The sequence below is a fragment of the Anser brachyrhynchus genome, assembly GCF_964034855.1.
Source record: "Anser brachyrhynchus genome assembly, chromosome: 26".
NCBI classification, from domain to species: domain Eukaryota; kingdom Metazoa; phylum Chordata; class Aves; order Anseriformes; family Anatidae; genus Anser; species Anser brachyrhynchus.
Window position 1 is genome coordinate 2,261,387 of NC_137719.1, and position 12,291 is coordinate 2,273,677.

Here is a 12,291-nt window from a genome sequence, read left to right on the forward strand (position 1 = left end):
GACCCCCCCGCGGCCCTGGGGAGTGCTGGGGGGGGGATTTGGGGGCTCCGTCCTCACGGAGCCCCCCCAGGGCCGGGGGTCGGGTTCTGGCTGTGGGGTGCGCGGCGCAACAGCGGCTCCCTCCCTGTCCCAGTTCCTCCCAGTCCCTCCCAGTGGCGGGCTGCCCGGAGAGCTGGGGGAGGACGGGGCGACCCCCGGGGACCCCGCACGCGCCGGGGCTGCCCCCCCCCCCCCCAAATAAACGCTGAGCTCCTGGGGCCGACCCCACTCGTCACTCGTGTCCCCACGGGGCGCGGCGTGCCCCTCGCCCACCCGCGTGCTGGCCGCCTCCGTCCTCCACCGGTTGCCTCCGACCACCACCGGTGGCCTCCGTCCTCCGCCAGCAGCCCCTCGCCCGCCGTGCTGGGGCTGTGCCCGCCCCCCACGCGTGTCACGCCCCCACCCCGCGACCCCACCCCCCCGCTCGCTGCGCCCCCGCGCAGCGCCACGCGCCGCGTGTCCCCCCCCACGCCCCCCCCCACGCCGAACACGCGTGGGTTCGGTGCCTCCCCGCTCTCCCTCGCTCGGCGCTCGGCTGCCCACGGCTGGCGGGGGGGGGGGGGGGGCGGGGCGGCGCGGGGCGGGGCCGCGCATCCCGGTGCGCTCGCGGCCCCATTGTGCGCGGCGCGCGGCGGCGCGGGCACGGCGCGGGCTCGGCTCGGCCCGGCCCGGTTCGGCTCGGCCCCGCCCCGCCCCGCCGCGGCTCCGCGCCCCCCCCCTCCCCCCCCCCCCCCGCCCTCCCCCCCCTCCCCCGCCCCCCTTCTCCCTCCCTTCCCCTCCCCTCTCCCCCCCCCCCCTCCCCCGCCGCCGCCGCGCCATGGAGCCGGGGCCGCGCGCGGGCTGAAAATCCCGCGCAGCTTCCGCGCAGCCGCGCGCGCACGGCGCCGCCAGGGCCATCTTGGGCCGCTCGGCACGGTGAGTGCGGGGGGGCACCGGGGGGGCACCGGGGGGACACCGGGGGGACACCGGGGGGGCACCGGGGGGACGGGGCCTCCCGGGGGGGGGGGGCCCCGCGCGCAGCTTTGCGCCGCCCGGGGCGCGGTTGAAAATCGCAGCCCCCCCCCCACACACACACACGCACACCGTGGGGCAGCGGGGGGGCGGTTGCCGTGGTAACTGCGCCGTGGGGGGGGGAAAAACGGGGGGGGGGGGACCCGGCGCGGCGCTGTCACGGCCCGCGGGGACCTGTCACGGCGCCACCGTGGGCCCGCGGCCGTGGGCAGCCCCCGCGGGGGGCTCCCGGCCCACGCAGGGCCCGGGCACGGCGCTGTCACGGGGCGAGGACGCGCGGGGGGGGCCGAATGTGACCCCCCCCGTGTTCCCCCCCCCCCCTCCAGGCCCCAGCCGTGGGGACCCCCCCCGCGCCGTGTCCCCCGCGCCCTGGGGTCTGCGGGGCCGCCGCCGCCTCGCAGGGGGACCCCCGGGACCGGGCAGCGAACAGCGGGTGCCCGGCGGGGGGACGGGGGGCGCCGGGGGGCTGTCACCCCCCCCCCCCCAAAATGTCACCGCGCCGCCCCCGTCCCTGCCACCTTCGCGTGGGGACAGGGGGGAAGCGAAAGCGCCGGGGTGACCTCGGCCGGGCTGCGCTGGAAATACCCCGGGCAGCGCCGGCGTTTCCCTGGCGAGGGTGGGGGGCGAGGCGGGGGGCACGTCTGCTGTCACCGTCGTCATCGTCACCATCGTCATCGTCGTCGTCCCCCCCAGCTCTGCCCCGGCCGCCACGGAAAGTCCCCGCGGTTTCCCTGACCCCTTGGTGCTGGGGGGGCGCGGGGAAAAGCCGGGGGCACCCACGTCCCGTCCCCCAGCACCCAGCGTGGGGGCTGCTCCCACGGGGATTTCAGGGGGACGCCCCTGGCGAGGGGACAGCACGGGGCGAGGGGACCGGGGCTCCCCGTCCCCAGGAGGTGCCCCCCTCACCAGGACATCCCAGGGGGTTTGGGGGGGCCCCGCGCCCCCCAGCAGCCCCACGGCCGGCAGCGGGGGCAGGCGCGTGCCGGCGCGGTCCCGGTGCCAGGCCGGGCAGGACGCCAAGTCCCTGTGCCGGGAGGCCGGGGGGAGGCCGTGCCCGCCAGGGAGGCTCCGCGCCTCCCGGCACCGCCGCCCGGCATCGGGGACCCCGAGGACCTGGGGTAAGGGACGTTGGGGAGGGGGGGGGGGGCACTGTGCCCCAGGGTCCCCCCCACCCCTTTTCCTTGTGCTGTACCCACGGCTCCCTTCCTTGCCCCCTGACCCGCGGTTTCCTGTGCCTCCCGCAGCCCCGGTGCCGGTGACGCCGTCCTGCAGCCGGCGCAGCGCCCGCCGCAGCCTCGGAAGAGCCAGCCCGCGCCCGCCCGCGGCCGATGAACCCCATGAACCCCATGAAACCGTCGCTGCCGCCCACGCCGCACGGGTGAGCGTGGGTCGGTGCCGGGCCGCGACGCCCCCCCTCCCCTCCCCCCCCCGTCCCCGGCCCCCGGTGCCACCCGGGCGCGTGGCCTCCTCCGTGTCCTTCCTTCGTCTTAATTAAGTTGTTTTTCTTTCTAGTGATGGTTCATTTGCATACGAGGCTGTTCCTTGGCAACCGAGCACCAATCAGCCGGCGGGATCCCTCTCCGTGGTAACCACCGTGTGGGGTGTCAGCAACACCTCCCAGAGCCAGGTACCGGCGGCACCCTGCCCCCGGCCCCGGGCACCCCCGGGACCCCCGCGCCGCCGCCCCCGGGGGCCTGACGTGGTTCCCCACCCACCCACCCGCCTCTTCCTCCGCGCCCCCCAGGTTTTCGGCAGCCCCATGGGCCCCGGGGGGAGCAGCTCCAGCACCCCGCTGCTGCCCGGCATGGCCGGCACCGGCTCGGGCATGAGCTCGCCGCAGTTCCTGGCGCAGCAGCCCTTCGCCGAGGGCGCCCCCGGCAAGGGCTACGTGCAGCAGAGCGTCTACGGCCGCGGCTCCTACCCCGGGGGGCCGGGCTTCGCCCCCAGGTAAGGCCGGCTCCGCGCCGCGGCACGCTGCCGCCGACCGCCGCGGCGCTCCTTCCCCGCTCCCTGTCCTCCGCAGCTACGCGGGCAGCCCCAGCGGCCCCGGCGGGATGGGGCTCCCCTCGCACGCCGCCCGGCCCCCTGCCGACTTCACCCAGGCGGCCGCCGCCGCTGCCGTGGCCGCCGCCGCCGCCACTGCCACCGCCACGGCCACGGCCACGGTGGCGGCACTGCAGGAGAAGCAGAGCCAGGAGCTGAGCCAGTACGGGGCGGTAAGAGCCCGGCGGCGGGGGCGGGCGGTGGCGGCGGCGGTGCCGGGGTGACCGCTGTCTCCCTGCCGCAGATGGGAGCGGGGCAGCCCTTCAGCAGCCAGTTCCTGCCCCACGCGGCGCCCCGCGGCCCCGCCGTGCCCGCCGGCATGAGCCCGGCCGGCATGGCGGGCGTCATGGGCCCCTCGGGCATGGCCCCCATGAGCATGAGCCCCGCACGGGCGCCCGGCATGAGCGCCCTGTACAGCGGCCAGCGGATGCCGCAGCACGCCTACCCTGGCCCCCCCCAGAGCCAGCAGCTCCCACGCCAGGGCGTCAAGCGGGCGTACTCCAGCGAGGTGAGTATGGGAAAGGGGTGCCCGTGCCCACCCCGGTGTGGCGGGACCGTCCCCGGTGCTGACGGTGCGCCCACAGGGATACCCGGCGCAGCAGTACCTGCAGGGTGGGCAGTACCCTGCTGCCGGCACCCAGTACGCCCCCAGCGCCCCCCAGCCCTCCGCTCCGTCCCCGTCCTACCCCGGGCACAGGATGCAGCCGGGTATGGGCCAGTACCTCTCCGCCTCGGGCAGCGCCGGGCCCTACTACAAGGTACGGAAGGGGACGGTGCGCACGGGGACAAGGGCTGGGGGGGACGGGATGCGGGACGCGGGTGCCATCCCCGGGGGACGTCCCTCTCCCCGCAGCCAGCTGAGCAGTTCAATGGGCAGGGCGCCAGCTTCGGCACCTACAGCCAGGCGGCCATCAACGGGGTGAGTCCTCGCGGCGTGGGCGTCCCGGGACGGTGCCCGGTGCCGGCGGTGACACCGGTCACTGACGGTGGTGGTGCCCCTGCAGCCGGGCCGGTCGATGCCGGGGTACCCCAGCTCGCCCCTGCCCGGGAACCCCACGCCGCCCATGACGCCGGGGAGCAGCATGGCGCCCTACATGTCCCCGGGCCAGGACGTCAAGTCGCCCTTCCTGCCCGACATGAAGCCCGGCATCGCCGCCCTGCACCCCTCGCCCTCGGGTAGGGGCTGGGCCCACCGCCCGCTGCAGGAGGGCATCGCCCCTTTAAGGGCTGGGTGCTGCAGGGAGGGGCCTGGGGGGTGGGCGGGGCTTCTGCACAAAGGGGGCGTGGCCAACGGGAGGGGTTGCGGCAGCTGGGGGCGGGGCCTCGCGGGCACTGCCCATTAATGGGACGGGGGGAGGGGCTTCGTGGGAAGGGGGCGGGGCCATGGGGAGGGGGAGGGGCTTCGTGGGGGTGGTGGCTCTGGGGGCGGGGCTCCCGGGGTGGGAGGGGCTTCCACATGTGGGCGTGGCACCCTGCAGTGGGAGGGGCTTCTGCGGCAGGGGCGGGGCCTCGTTGGGTGGGCGGGGCTTCAGGCGGAGGGGTTCTTAAATGGGGGGGGACCCCAACCGCGGCCCCATTGCGTCCCCGTGACCCTCCACTGCCACCCTATTGCACCCCCCTGACCCCATAAACCCTGCCCCATTGCACCCCCCTGACCCCCCACAACCACCCCTTGCACCCCCTGAACCCCCGCTGGTGCCCTATTACATCCCCTGACCCCCCCCTATTGCCCCCCCTCTGACCCCACCACCACCCCATTGCACCCCCCGCCGCCCCGCAGGGCCCCCCCCCGGCGAGGAGCTGCGCCTCACCTTCCCGGTGCGCGACGGCGTGGTGCTGGAGCCCTTCCGCCTGCAGCACAACCTGGCCGTCAGCAACCACGTCTTCCAGCTGCGCGACTCCGTCTACAAGACGCTCATGATGAGGTCGGGGCGGGGGGCGTGGGGAAGGGAGTGGGGGGGGGGGGCATGGCACACCCCGAAATGGTGCCACGGGGGGTGGCATGGGGCCGCGAGGTGTAAGGGTGTGGTGACGTACGGCGCAGCACAGCACTCTGCGGCACTGCACGCCGTAGTTCTGCTCGGTGCTCCGTGGCACTGCGTGCCATAGTGCTGCTCAGTGCCATGTAGCACTGCGCACCATAGTGCTGCATGGTGCCGTGCAGCACTGCGTGCCATAGTGCTGCTGGGTGCTGTGGGGCACTGCGTGCCATAGTGCTGCTGGGTGCTGTGGGGCACTGCGTGCCATAGTGCTGCTGGGTGTTGTGGGGCACTGCGTGCCATAGTGCTGCTGGGTGCTGTGGGGCACTGCGTGCCATAGTGCTGCTGGGTGCTGTGGGGCACTGCGCGCCATAGTGCTGCTCAGTGCCATGCAGCACTGCGTGCCATAGTGCTGCTTGGTGTTCCGGGGCACTGCGCGCCATCGTGTTGCGCGGTGCTACGTGGCGCTGCACGCCATAGTACTGCTCGGCACTATGCAGCACTGCACACCGTGGCGCTGCGCGGTGCTCCGCGGTCCTACACACCATGGTGCCGCGTGGTGCGGCGCAGCCCCGCGCCCACCCGTGCCCCGCGCCCACCCGTGCCGCCCCCCAGGCCCGACCTGGAGCTGCAGTTCAAGTGCTACCACCACGAGGACCGGCAGATGAACACCAACTGGCCGGCCTCCGTGCAGGTCAGCGTCAACGCCACGCCGCTCACCATCGAGCGCGGCGACAACAAGACGTCGCACAAGCCGCTCTACCTGAAGCACGTCTGCCAGCCCGGCCGCAACACCATCCAGATCACCGTCACCGCCTGCTGCTGCGTGAGTGGGGGCGGCCGGGGCGGGCGGGGGCGCGGGGCCGCCCCTCACGCCGCTCCCCCCGCTGTCGCCCCCCCCCGCAGTCGCACCTCTTCGTGCTGCAGCTGGTGCACCGGCCCTCGGTGCGCTCGGTGCTGCAGGGCCTCATCAAGAAGCGCCTGCTGCCCGCCGAGCACTGCATCACCAAAAGTGAGTGCCGGGGAAGGGGGGGGGGGGCACCCCTCTCCTCACCACCACCGCCACCAACCCCCCCCTCCCCGGCCTCAGTCAAGCGCAACTTCAGCAGCGGGACCATCCCGGGCACGCCGGGGCCCAACGGCGAGGACGGCGTGGAGCAGACGGCCATCAAGGTGTCCCTCAAGTGCCCCATCACCTTCCGACGCATCCAGCTCCCCGCCAGGGGCCACGACTGCCGGCACATACAGGTGGGTGCCGCGGGGACCCCCCTGTGCGCCCCCCCGTGTCCCCTCTCCACGGAGCTCAGCCCCGTCTCTCCCCCGCAGTGCTTCGACCTGGAGTCCTACCTGCAGCTCAACTGCGAGCGGGGCACGTGGCGCTGCCCTGTCTGCAAGTGAGTGTGGCCCACGGGGTCCCGTGTCCCTCGTGTCCCCTCGGGGACGTGCCTCGGTGTCCCCAAAGAGCCGCTCCTCAGTGTCCCCATGGGGCTGTCCCCATGCAGCCGTCCCTCAGTGTCCCCATGGGGTTGTGATCGCGGTGTCCCCATGCAGCCGTCCCTCAGTGTCCCCGTGGGGTTGTGCCCCATGCTCCTTGGTGATCATCGTGTCCCCATGGAGCCATCCCTCAGTGTCCCTCGATGTCCCCACGAGGCCATCCCTCGATGTATCTCGGTGTCCCCTCGGGGCTGTGCCTTGGTGGTGCGGGGTGTCCTCGGTGCCCCCATGCAGCTGTGCCTCGGTGTCCCTCGGCGTTCCCTCAGGGCCATCCCTCGGTGTCCTCTTGGAGCTGTGCCTCCGTGTCCCTATGGGGACATCTCTTGGCGTCCCCATGGAGCTGTTCTTTGGTGTCCCTCGGTGTTCCCGTGGAGATACGCCTCGGTGTCCCCACGGGGCTGTGCTTTGGGGCCCCTCGGTGTCCCCATGGGGCTGTGCCTCAGCGTCCCCTTTGCATTGTCCCTTGCTGTCCCTCGGCGTCCCCACGGGGCTGTCCCTCGGGGGCCGTCCCCGGGGCTCCGTCCTCACCGCCCTTGCGCTGCCCGCAGTAAGACGGCGCTGCTGGAGGGGCTGGAGGTGGACCAGTACATGCTGGGCATCCTGATCTACATCCAGAAGTATGTAACGCCCCGAGCCCCCCCCGGGGGGCCGCGTTCCCACCATACCCCCCCCTTTACCCCCCCGGTACCACCCGCCACGTCCCTGAGCCGCCGTCCCGCGCAGCTCGGACTACGAGGAGATCACCATCGACCCGACGTGCAGCTGGAAGCCCGTGCCCGTGAAGCCCGACGTGCACGTCAAGGAGGAGCCGGACGGGCCGGCGCTGAAGCGCTGCCGGACCATGAGCCCCACGCACATGGTGCTGCCCAGCATCATGGAGATGATCGCCGCCCTGGGGCCCGGCTCCTCGCCCTTCCCGGCCCTGCCGCCCCCCGCCGCGCCCGCCCCCGCCGACTACGGCGCCCAGGGTGAGCGGGGGTCCGCGGCGAACCGCCCCCCCCCCCCTCCCAGCCGTGTGCCCCCCAGTGCCGACCGCCGGCCCCGTTTCCCTCCGGCAGGTTCCGGCTTCGCCGGGCCCGGCGGCTTCCCGGAGCCGTTCCCCCCGGCCGCCCCTGGCACGCCGACGCTGAGCGAGTTCGCGCCGGGGCCCCCCCCCGGCTCCTACCCGCCCGACCTCCCCGGCGGCCTCCTGCCCCCCGAGAAGCCGCCCGCGCCCCCTCTCTCCGGACAGGTCAGCGGGGCCTGGGGGGCGAGGGGGAGGGTGGGGGGGGGGGTGAGGATGAGGGTGGTGGGGAGGGGGAGGGTGGGGAGGGTGAAGGTGAGGGTGAGGATGAGGAGGGTGAGGAGGAGGGTGGTGGTGGGGAGGATGATGAGGGTGGTGATGGGGAGGATGAGGATGATGAAGATGGTGAGGGTGAGGATGGTGAGGATGAAGGTGAGGAGTGTGAGGATGGTGATGGGGAGGATGAGGATGGGGAGGATGATGAAGATGGTGAGGATGAGGGTGAGGACGAGGATGGGGAGGATGATGAGGATGGTGATGGGGAGGATGAGGATGATGTTGGGGATGGTGAGGATGAAGGTGAGGAGGGTGAGGATGGTGATGGGGAGGATGAGGATGAAGGTGAGGGTGAGGATGGGGAGATTGATGAAGATGGTGAGGATGAGGGTGAGGATGAGGATGGTGATGGGGAGGAGGAGGATGATGAGGATGGGGAGGGTGGGGATGGGGAGGGTAAGGATGATGAAGATGTTGGGGATGGTGAGGATGAAGGTGAGGATGAGGATGGGGAGGGTAAGCATGGTGAAGGTGAGGATGAGGATGGGGAGGATGATGAAGATGGGGAGGATGAAGGTGAGGAGGATGAGGGTGAGGACGGTGAGGATGAAGGGGAGGGTGAGGATGGTGACGGCGGTGATGAAGATGATGGTGGTGGTGACGAAGGCCGCGCTCTCCCCCCAGCTGCCTCCCGCCGGCCGGATGGAGCCGTCCCACGCCGCGGCCATGGGCAGCGCCCCGCAGCCCCTGCACCACCGCCCCGCGCCCCCCGCGCGGCCCCCCCCGGGCCCCGCGGCCCCCCCGGGGGGGCACGGCCCCGACCTGGCCTTCGGCACCGCGCCGCCCATGGCGGGCAGCGGCGAGGGGCCCGAGCCGGCGCTGGACGTGAGTGACCGGGTGGGGGGGGGGGGGTTGGGGGGTTATTTTTTTTGGGGGGGGGTCTCACGGTGCCGGCCGTGCCCCCCCCAGCTGCTGCCCGAGCTGACGAACCCCGACGAGCTGCTCTCCTACCTGGGCCCCCCCGACCTGCCCAGCAGCAGCAACGACGACCTGCTCTCCCTCTTCGAGAACAACTGAGGCGCCAGGACACCCCCCCGCCGCCCCCCCCCGCACCCCAAACACCCCCCCAGCCCCGACCCCCTGCGGGGAGGGGGGGATGTGTGGGGGGGGGGGGCGGCGGGGGGGGGGGCTGCGGACGGACGGACGGACGGCGGGACGGACAGACGGCGCCCAAAGCACAAGGCTGTACATATGTACAAACACTACCCCCCCCGCGCCCCCCCTCGCGCCCCCCCCCCCCAGCTCTATTAAAGCCTTTCTGGCCCCCCTGAGCCCACGCCTGTCCCTGCCGCGGCTTGGGGGGGGTGTTTTTGGGGTGGGGGGGTTGGGGAGGGGGGTTTTTGGGGGGGGGGGTGGAGAGGTGGTGTTATTTGGGGGGGGGTCTCTTTGGGGGGGTCTTTTGGGGGGGTCTTTTTTTGAGGGATCATATTGGGGGGGGCTTTTGGGGGGGGCTCTTTTTTAGGGGGTGGGTTTTTCATTTTTATTTTTTTTGGGGGGGGTGTCTGGGGTTTTTTAAAGGATTTTTTTTGAACGGGGGGGGTGTGTGTGTGGAGAATCTGGGGGGGGAGGAGGACGCGCCCCCAGGGCCGGGCCCCCCCCGCCCCATCCGCAGCCCCCGCCCCATCCCCCACCCGCCCCGCGCATGCGCGCCCCGCCCTGCTCCCCCCTCCCCCCCGGCCCCGCGCGCGCGCGCCTGGCCCCGCCCCCTCCCCACCCCGCCGCCCCCTCCCCGGCTTTTTCCCCCCCCCTTCCACTCCCCTCCTTCCCCGCCTTTTCCCAGCCGCCGCCTCTCATTGGCCGTCCCGCACGCCGCTCCGTGACGCGGCGCGCGGCGGTTGGGCGGCGCGGCGCGGGGGGCGGGCCGAGCCGCGGGGTATATAAGGGCGGCGGGCGGCCGCTCTCTTTCCGCTGCGCCGCGCTCGCCGCCGAGGACGCCGCCGCCGCCGCTTCCTCCCCCCCGCCGCCCGCCGCCGCCATGGCCAACCCCGTCGTGTTCTTCGACATCGCCGCCAACGGCGAGCCCCTGGGCCGCGTCACCTTCGAGGTGACCGCGGCGCTGAGGGGGAAGCGGGGGGAAGGGGGGGGGGGCTGCTCCACGTGGCCCCCCCCCGGGGCAGGGAGGAGGGAGGGGGGGGGGAATTTGGGGAGGGGGCGGTGAGGAGGGGGGGGGGGGGGGGGGCTGCGGTGCGCGCCCCCGTGCGGCGAACAAAGGCGCGGGGCCGCGCACGGGGCCGGCGGCGCTGCCCTGAGGCGGGCGGGGGCGGCCCCCAGCGGCCGGAGCTCGGCACCGCGGGGGGGGGGGGGGCGCGGCACCGGGACCCCCCCCCCCATCCCCTATCCCCGGGACCCCCCCTCAGCAACCCGCAGCCCCCGCCCCGCTCCCCCCCCCTCCACCCTCACCGCGGCCGCCGCCATTTTGTGACGGGGCCGTGCCCCCCCCCCCCCCAACCCCCCTCTCCCAATCCCCCATCCCCTGCCCGGGGGTCCCGGCGCTGCCCCCCCTTGGTGGTCCCGCCGCTGGGTTCCCCCCCCCCGGGGTGCCGCAGCCCCCCCCGCCCCGCTCACGGCCTCCCTCCTCTCTCCGCAGCTCTTCGCGGACAAGGTGCCCAAGACAGCAGGTGGGTACCGGGGGGGGGGGTCCCGCACTGCGCCCCCACCTCGCCCCCCCGGGGGCCCAGGGCTCGGCTCACGGCGCTTTTCTTTCTCCCCCCCCCCCCGCAGAGAACTTCCGCGCCCTGAGCACCGGCGAGAAGGGATTCGGCTACAAGGGGTCCTGCTTCCACCGGATCATCCCCGGCTTCATGTGCCAGGTGCGTGGGGTTTTGTTTTTTTGGGGGGGGGGGGGGATTGATGGCAGGCTGGGGTTCGGGGCTTTTTGTTTTAGCCCCGAGCCGAGCTCCCCCCCTCGTTGGCAGGGCGGCGACTTCACGCGCCATAACGGCACCGGCGGCAAGTCCATCTACGGGGAGAAGTTCGCCGACGAGAACTTCATCCTGAAGCACACGGGGCCCGGCATCCTGTCCATGGCCAACGCCGGCCCCAACACGAACGGCTCCCAGTTCTTCATCTGCACGGCCAAGACTGAGTGGTGAGCGCGGGGCTGGGGGGTGGGGGGGGGACAGGGGTGTGGGCAGAACCAGAACCCCCCGGGGACCGCTCACGGCGCGCTGCGGGTGCTGCGCTCCCCTCGCCGCCCCGGTGGGGACGGGGGAGACGCGGCGGCGGTGCCACCCCCCCGTCCCGGTGTGACCGGCGCCTGCCCGCAGGTTGGACGGCAAACACGTCGTCTTCGGCCGCGTCAAGGAGGGGATGAACGTGGTGGAGGCCATGGAGCGCTGCGGCTCCAAGGACGGCAAGACGAGCAAGCAGATCACCATTTCCGACTGCGGGCAGCTCTCGTAAACCCTTTGTCTTAACGAGCGACCATTCCGCCGGCGGCCCTGGGCAGCACGCCTGGCGCAGCCCCCCCGACCCCCCCCCCCCAACCCACCCACCCCCCCCCAGAGCTCCCGACTTAGTGCTGCGTTTCTACTGGGTCTCGCCGCATGTGCACAGCCCAGCCGGGCTGCAGAGTTCCGTTTATGAGTCTAAATAAAACGAGTTAAACCACAGTGGGTCCCTTTATTTTCTCTGGGGGGGGGGGGGGGGGGGGGCGGCAGGACCATGACCGGCCCCGGGGTGCGGTCCCCTCCCTGCCTGGGGGGCAGCGGGGGGGCTGCTGGCACCCGGGGGCAGGTCGGGCCCTCAGTAGGCTCCAGAGTGAACGCCCCATGGCTGTGAGTCTGGGCGGTCGGTCCTGGAGGGCGATGCTGAGCTTGGGGGGGCTCCTGTGCCCTGAAAAAGGAAGGGAGCCCCCCCGCTAACAGGGGGAAACTGAGGCAGGGGTGCATGGGGGGGGCGAGGGCACAGAGCCTGCCCTTGGGCTGGGGAAACTGAGGCAGGAGCAGGGACTTGGGGTGCCGGGGGGGGAGGAATCAGCCGACACCCCCTAAACACCAGCGTTTGGGGTGGCAGGGGGTGCCCCCCACCTTTGGGAGCTGGGGGGGGCATTGCCCCCACCCCCATGTCCCCAGATGGGGGGTCTGGATTTTGGGGGGGCTAAGAGAGGTCTGCGTGCACCGGGGGGGCAGCTTTGGGGTATCCCAGGCGGGGGGGTCCCAAAGTGGGGGCCCAGGTTTGGGGGTTTCCAGCGGTGTCGGCTTGGGGGTGTTTGTGGGGTCCCAGTGCTCCCAGTAAGGGGGAATCCCAGTCTGGGGGGATTTCCCCGGTACAGTTTGGGGTCCCGGTGTTCCCCAGTTTTGGGGTATTTCCAGTTCGGGGCACCCTTCTGGCTCCGGCTGGGGGGGGGCAGTGGGCTCCCTGCGGGGGCTCCTGGTCTGGGGGAGT

At 73.1% G+C, this 12,291-nt stretch overlaps 2 protein-coding genes across 2 annotated transcripts; both read left to right on the top strand.

Annotated features, from left to right (window-relative positions):
• Positions 1-824: 824 nt before the first annotated feature.
• Positions 825-9,167, top strand: ZMIZ2 (zinc finger MIZ-type containing 2). The gene is made up of 19 exons (XM_080568181.1): positions 825-954; positions 2,295-2,428; positions 2,563-2,677; positions 2,795-2,997; positions 3,074-3,266; positions 3,338-3,601; positions 3,678-3,851; positions 3,947-4,012; positions 4,098-4,269; positions 4,874-5,018; positions 5,688-5,898; positions 5,979-6,084; positions 6,163-6,320; positions 6,399-6,466; positions 7,115-7,183; positions 7,290-7,534; positions 7,625-7,797; positions 8,530-8,730; positions 8,815-9,167. The coding sequence occupies exons 2-19, from the start codon at positions 2,379-2,381 to the stop codon at positions 8,920-8,922; spliced, it is 2,721 nt and encodes a 906-aa protein (XP_080424307.1). The 5' UTR covers positions 825-954; positions 2,295-2,378; the 3' UTR covers positions 8,923-9,167.
• A 623-nt stretch (positions 9,168-9,790) lies between these two features.
• Positions 9,791-11,516, top strand: PPIA (peptidylprolyl isomerase A). The gene is made up of 5 exons (XM_080568183.1): positions 9,791-9,949; positions 10,493-10,523; positions 10,627-10,715; positions 10,821-10,993; positions 11,172-11,516. The coding sequence occupies exons 1-5, from the start codon at positions 9,881-9,883 to the stop codon at positions 11,305-11,307; spliced, it is 498 nt and encodes a 165-aa protein (XP_080424309.1). The 5' UTR covers positions 9,791-9,880; the 3' UTR covers positions 11,308-11,516.
• Positions 11,517-12,291: the final 775 nt, after the last annotated feature.

What these genes read in the sequence shown, in the direction of transcription:
- ZMIZ2 (XM_080568181.1), top strand. Translation starts at nt 2,379, where the DNA reads ATGAACCCCATGAACCCCATGAAACCGTCGCTGCCGCCCACGCCGCAC. An exon ending in GCAACACCTCCCAGAGCCAG is followed by an intron (nt 2,678 to 2,794) that starts GTACCGGCGGCA and finishes CGCGCCCCCCAG; the next exon opens with GTTTTCGGCAGCCCCATGGG. An exon ending in AGCTGAGCCAGTACGGGGCG is followed by an intron (nt 3,267 to 3,337) that starts GTAAGAGCCCGG and finishes TCCCTGCCGCAG; the next exon opens with ATGGGAGCGGGGCAGCCCTT.
- PPIA (XM_080568183.1), top strand. Translation starts at nt 9,881, where the DNA reads ATGGCCAACCCCGTCGTGTTCTTCGACATCGCCGCCAACGGCGAGCCC. An exon ending in TGGGCCGCGTCACCTTCGAG is followed by an intron (nt 9,950 to 10,492) that starts GTGACCGCGGCG and finishes CTCTCTCCGCAG; the next exon opens with CTCTTCGCGGACAAGGTGCC. An exon ending in TGCACGGCCAAGACTGAGTG is followed by an intron (nt 10,994 to 11,171) that starts GTGAGCGCGGGG and finishes GCCTGCCCGCAG; the next exon opens with GTTGGACGGCAAACACGTCG.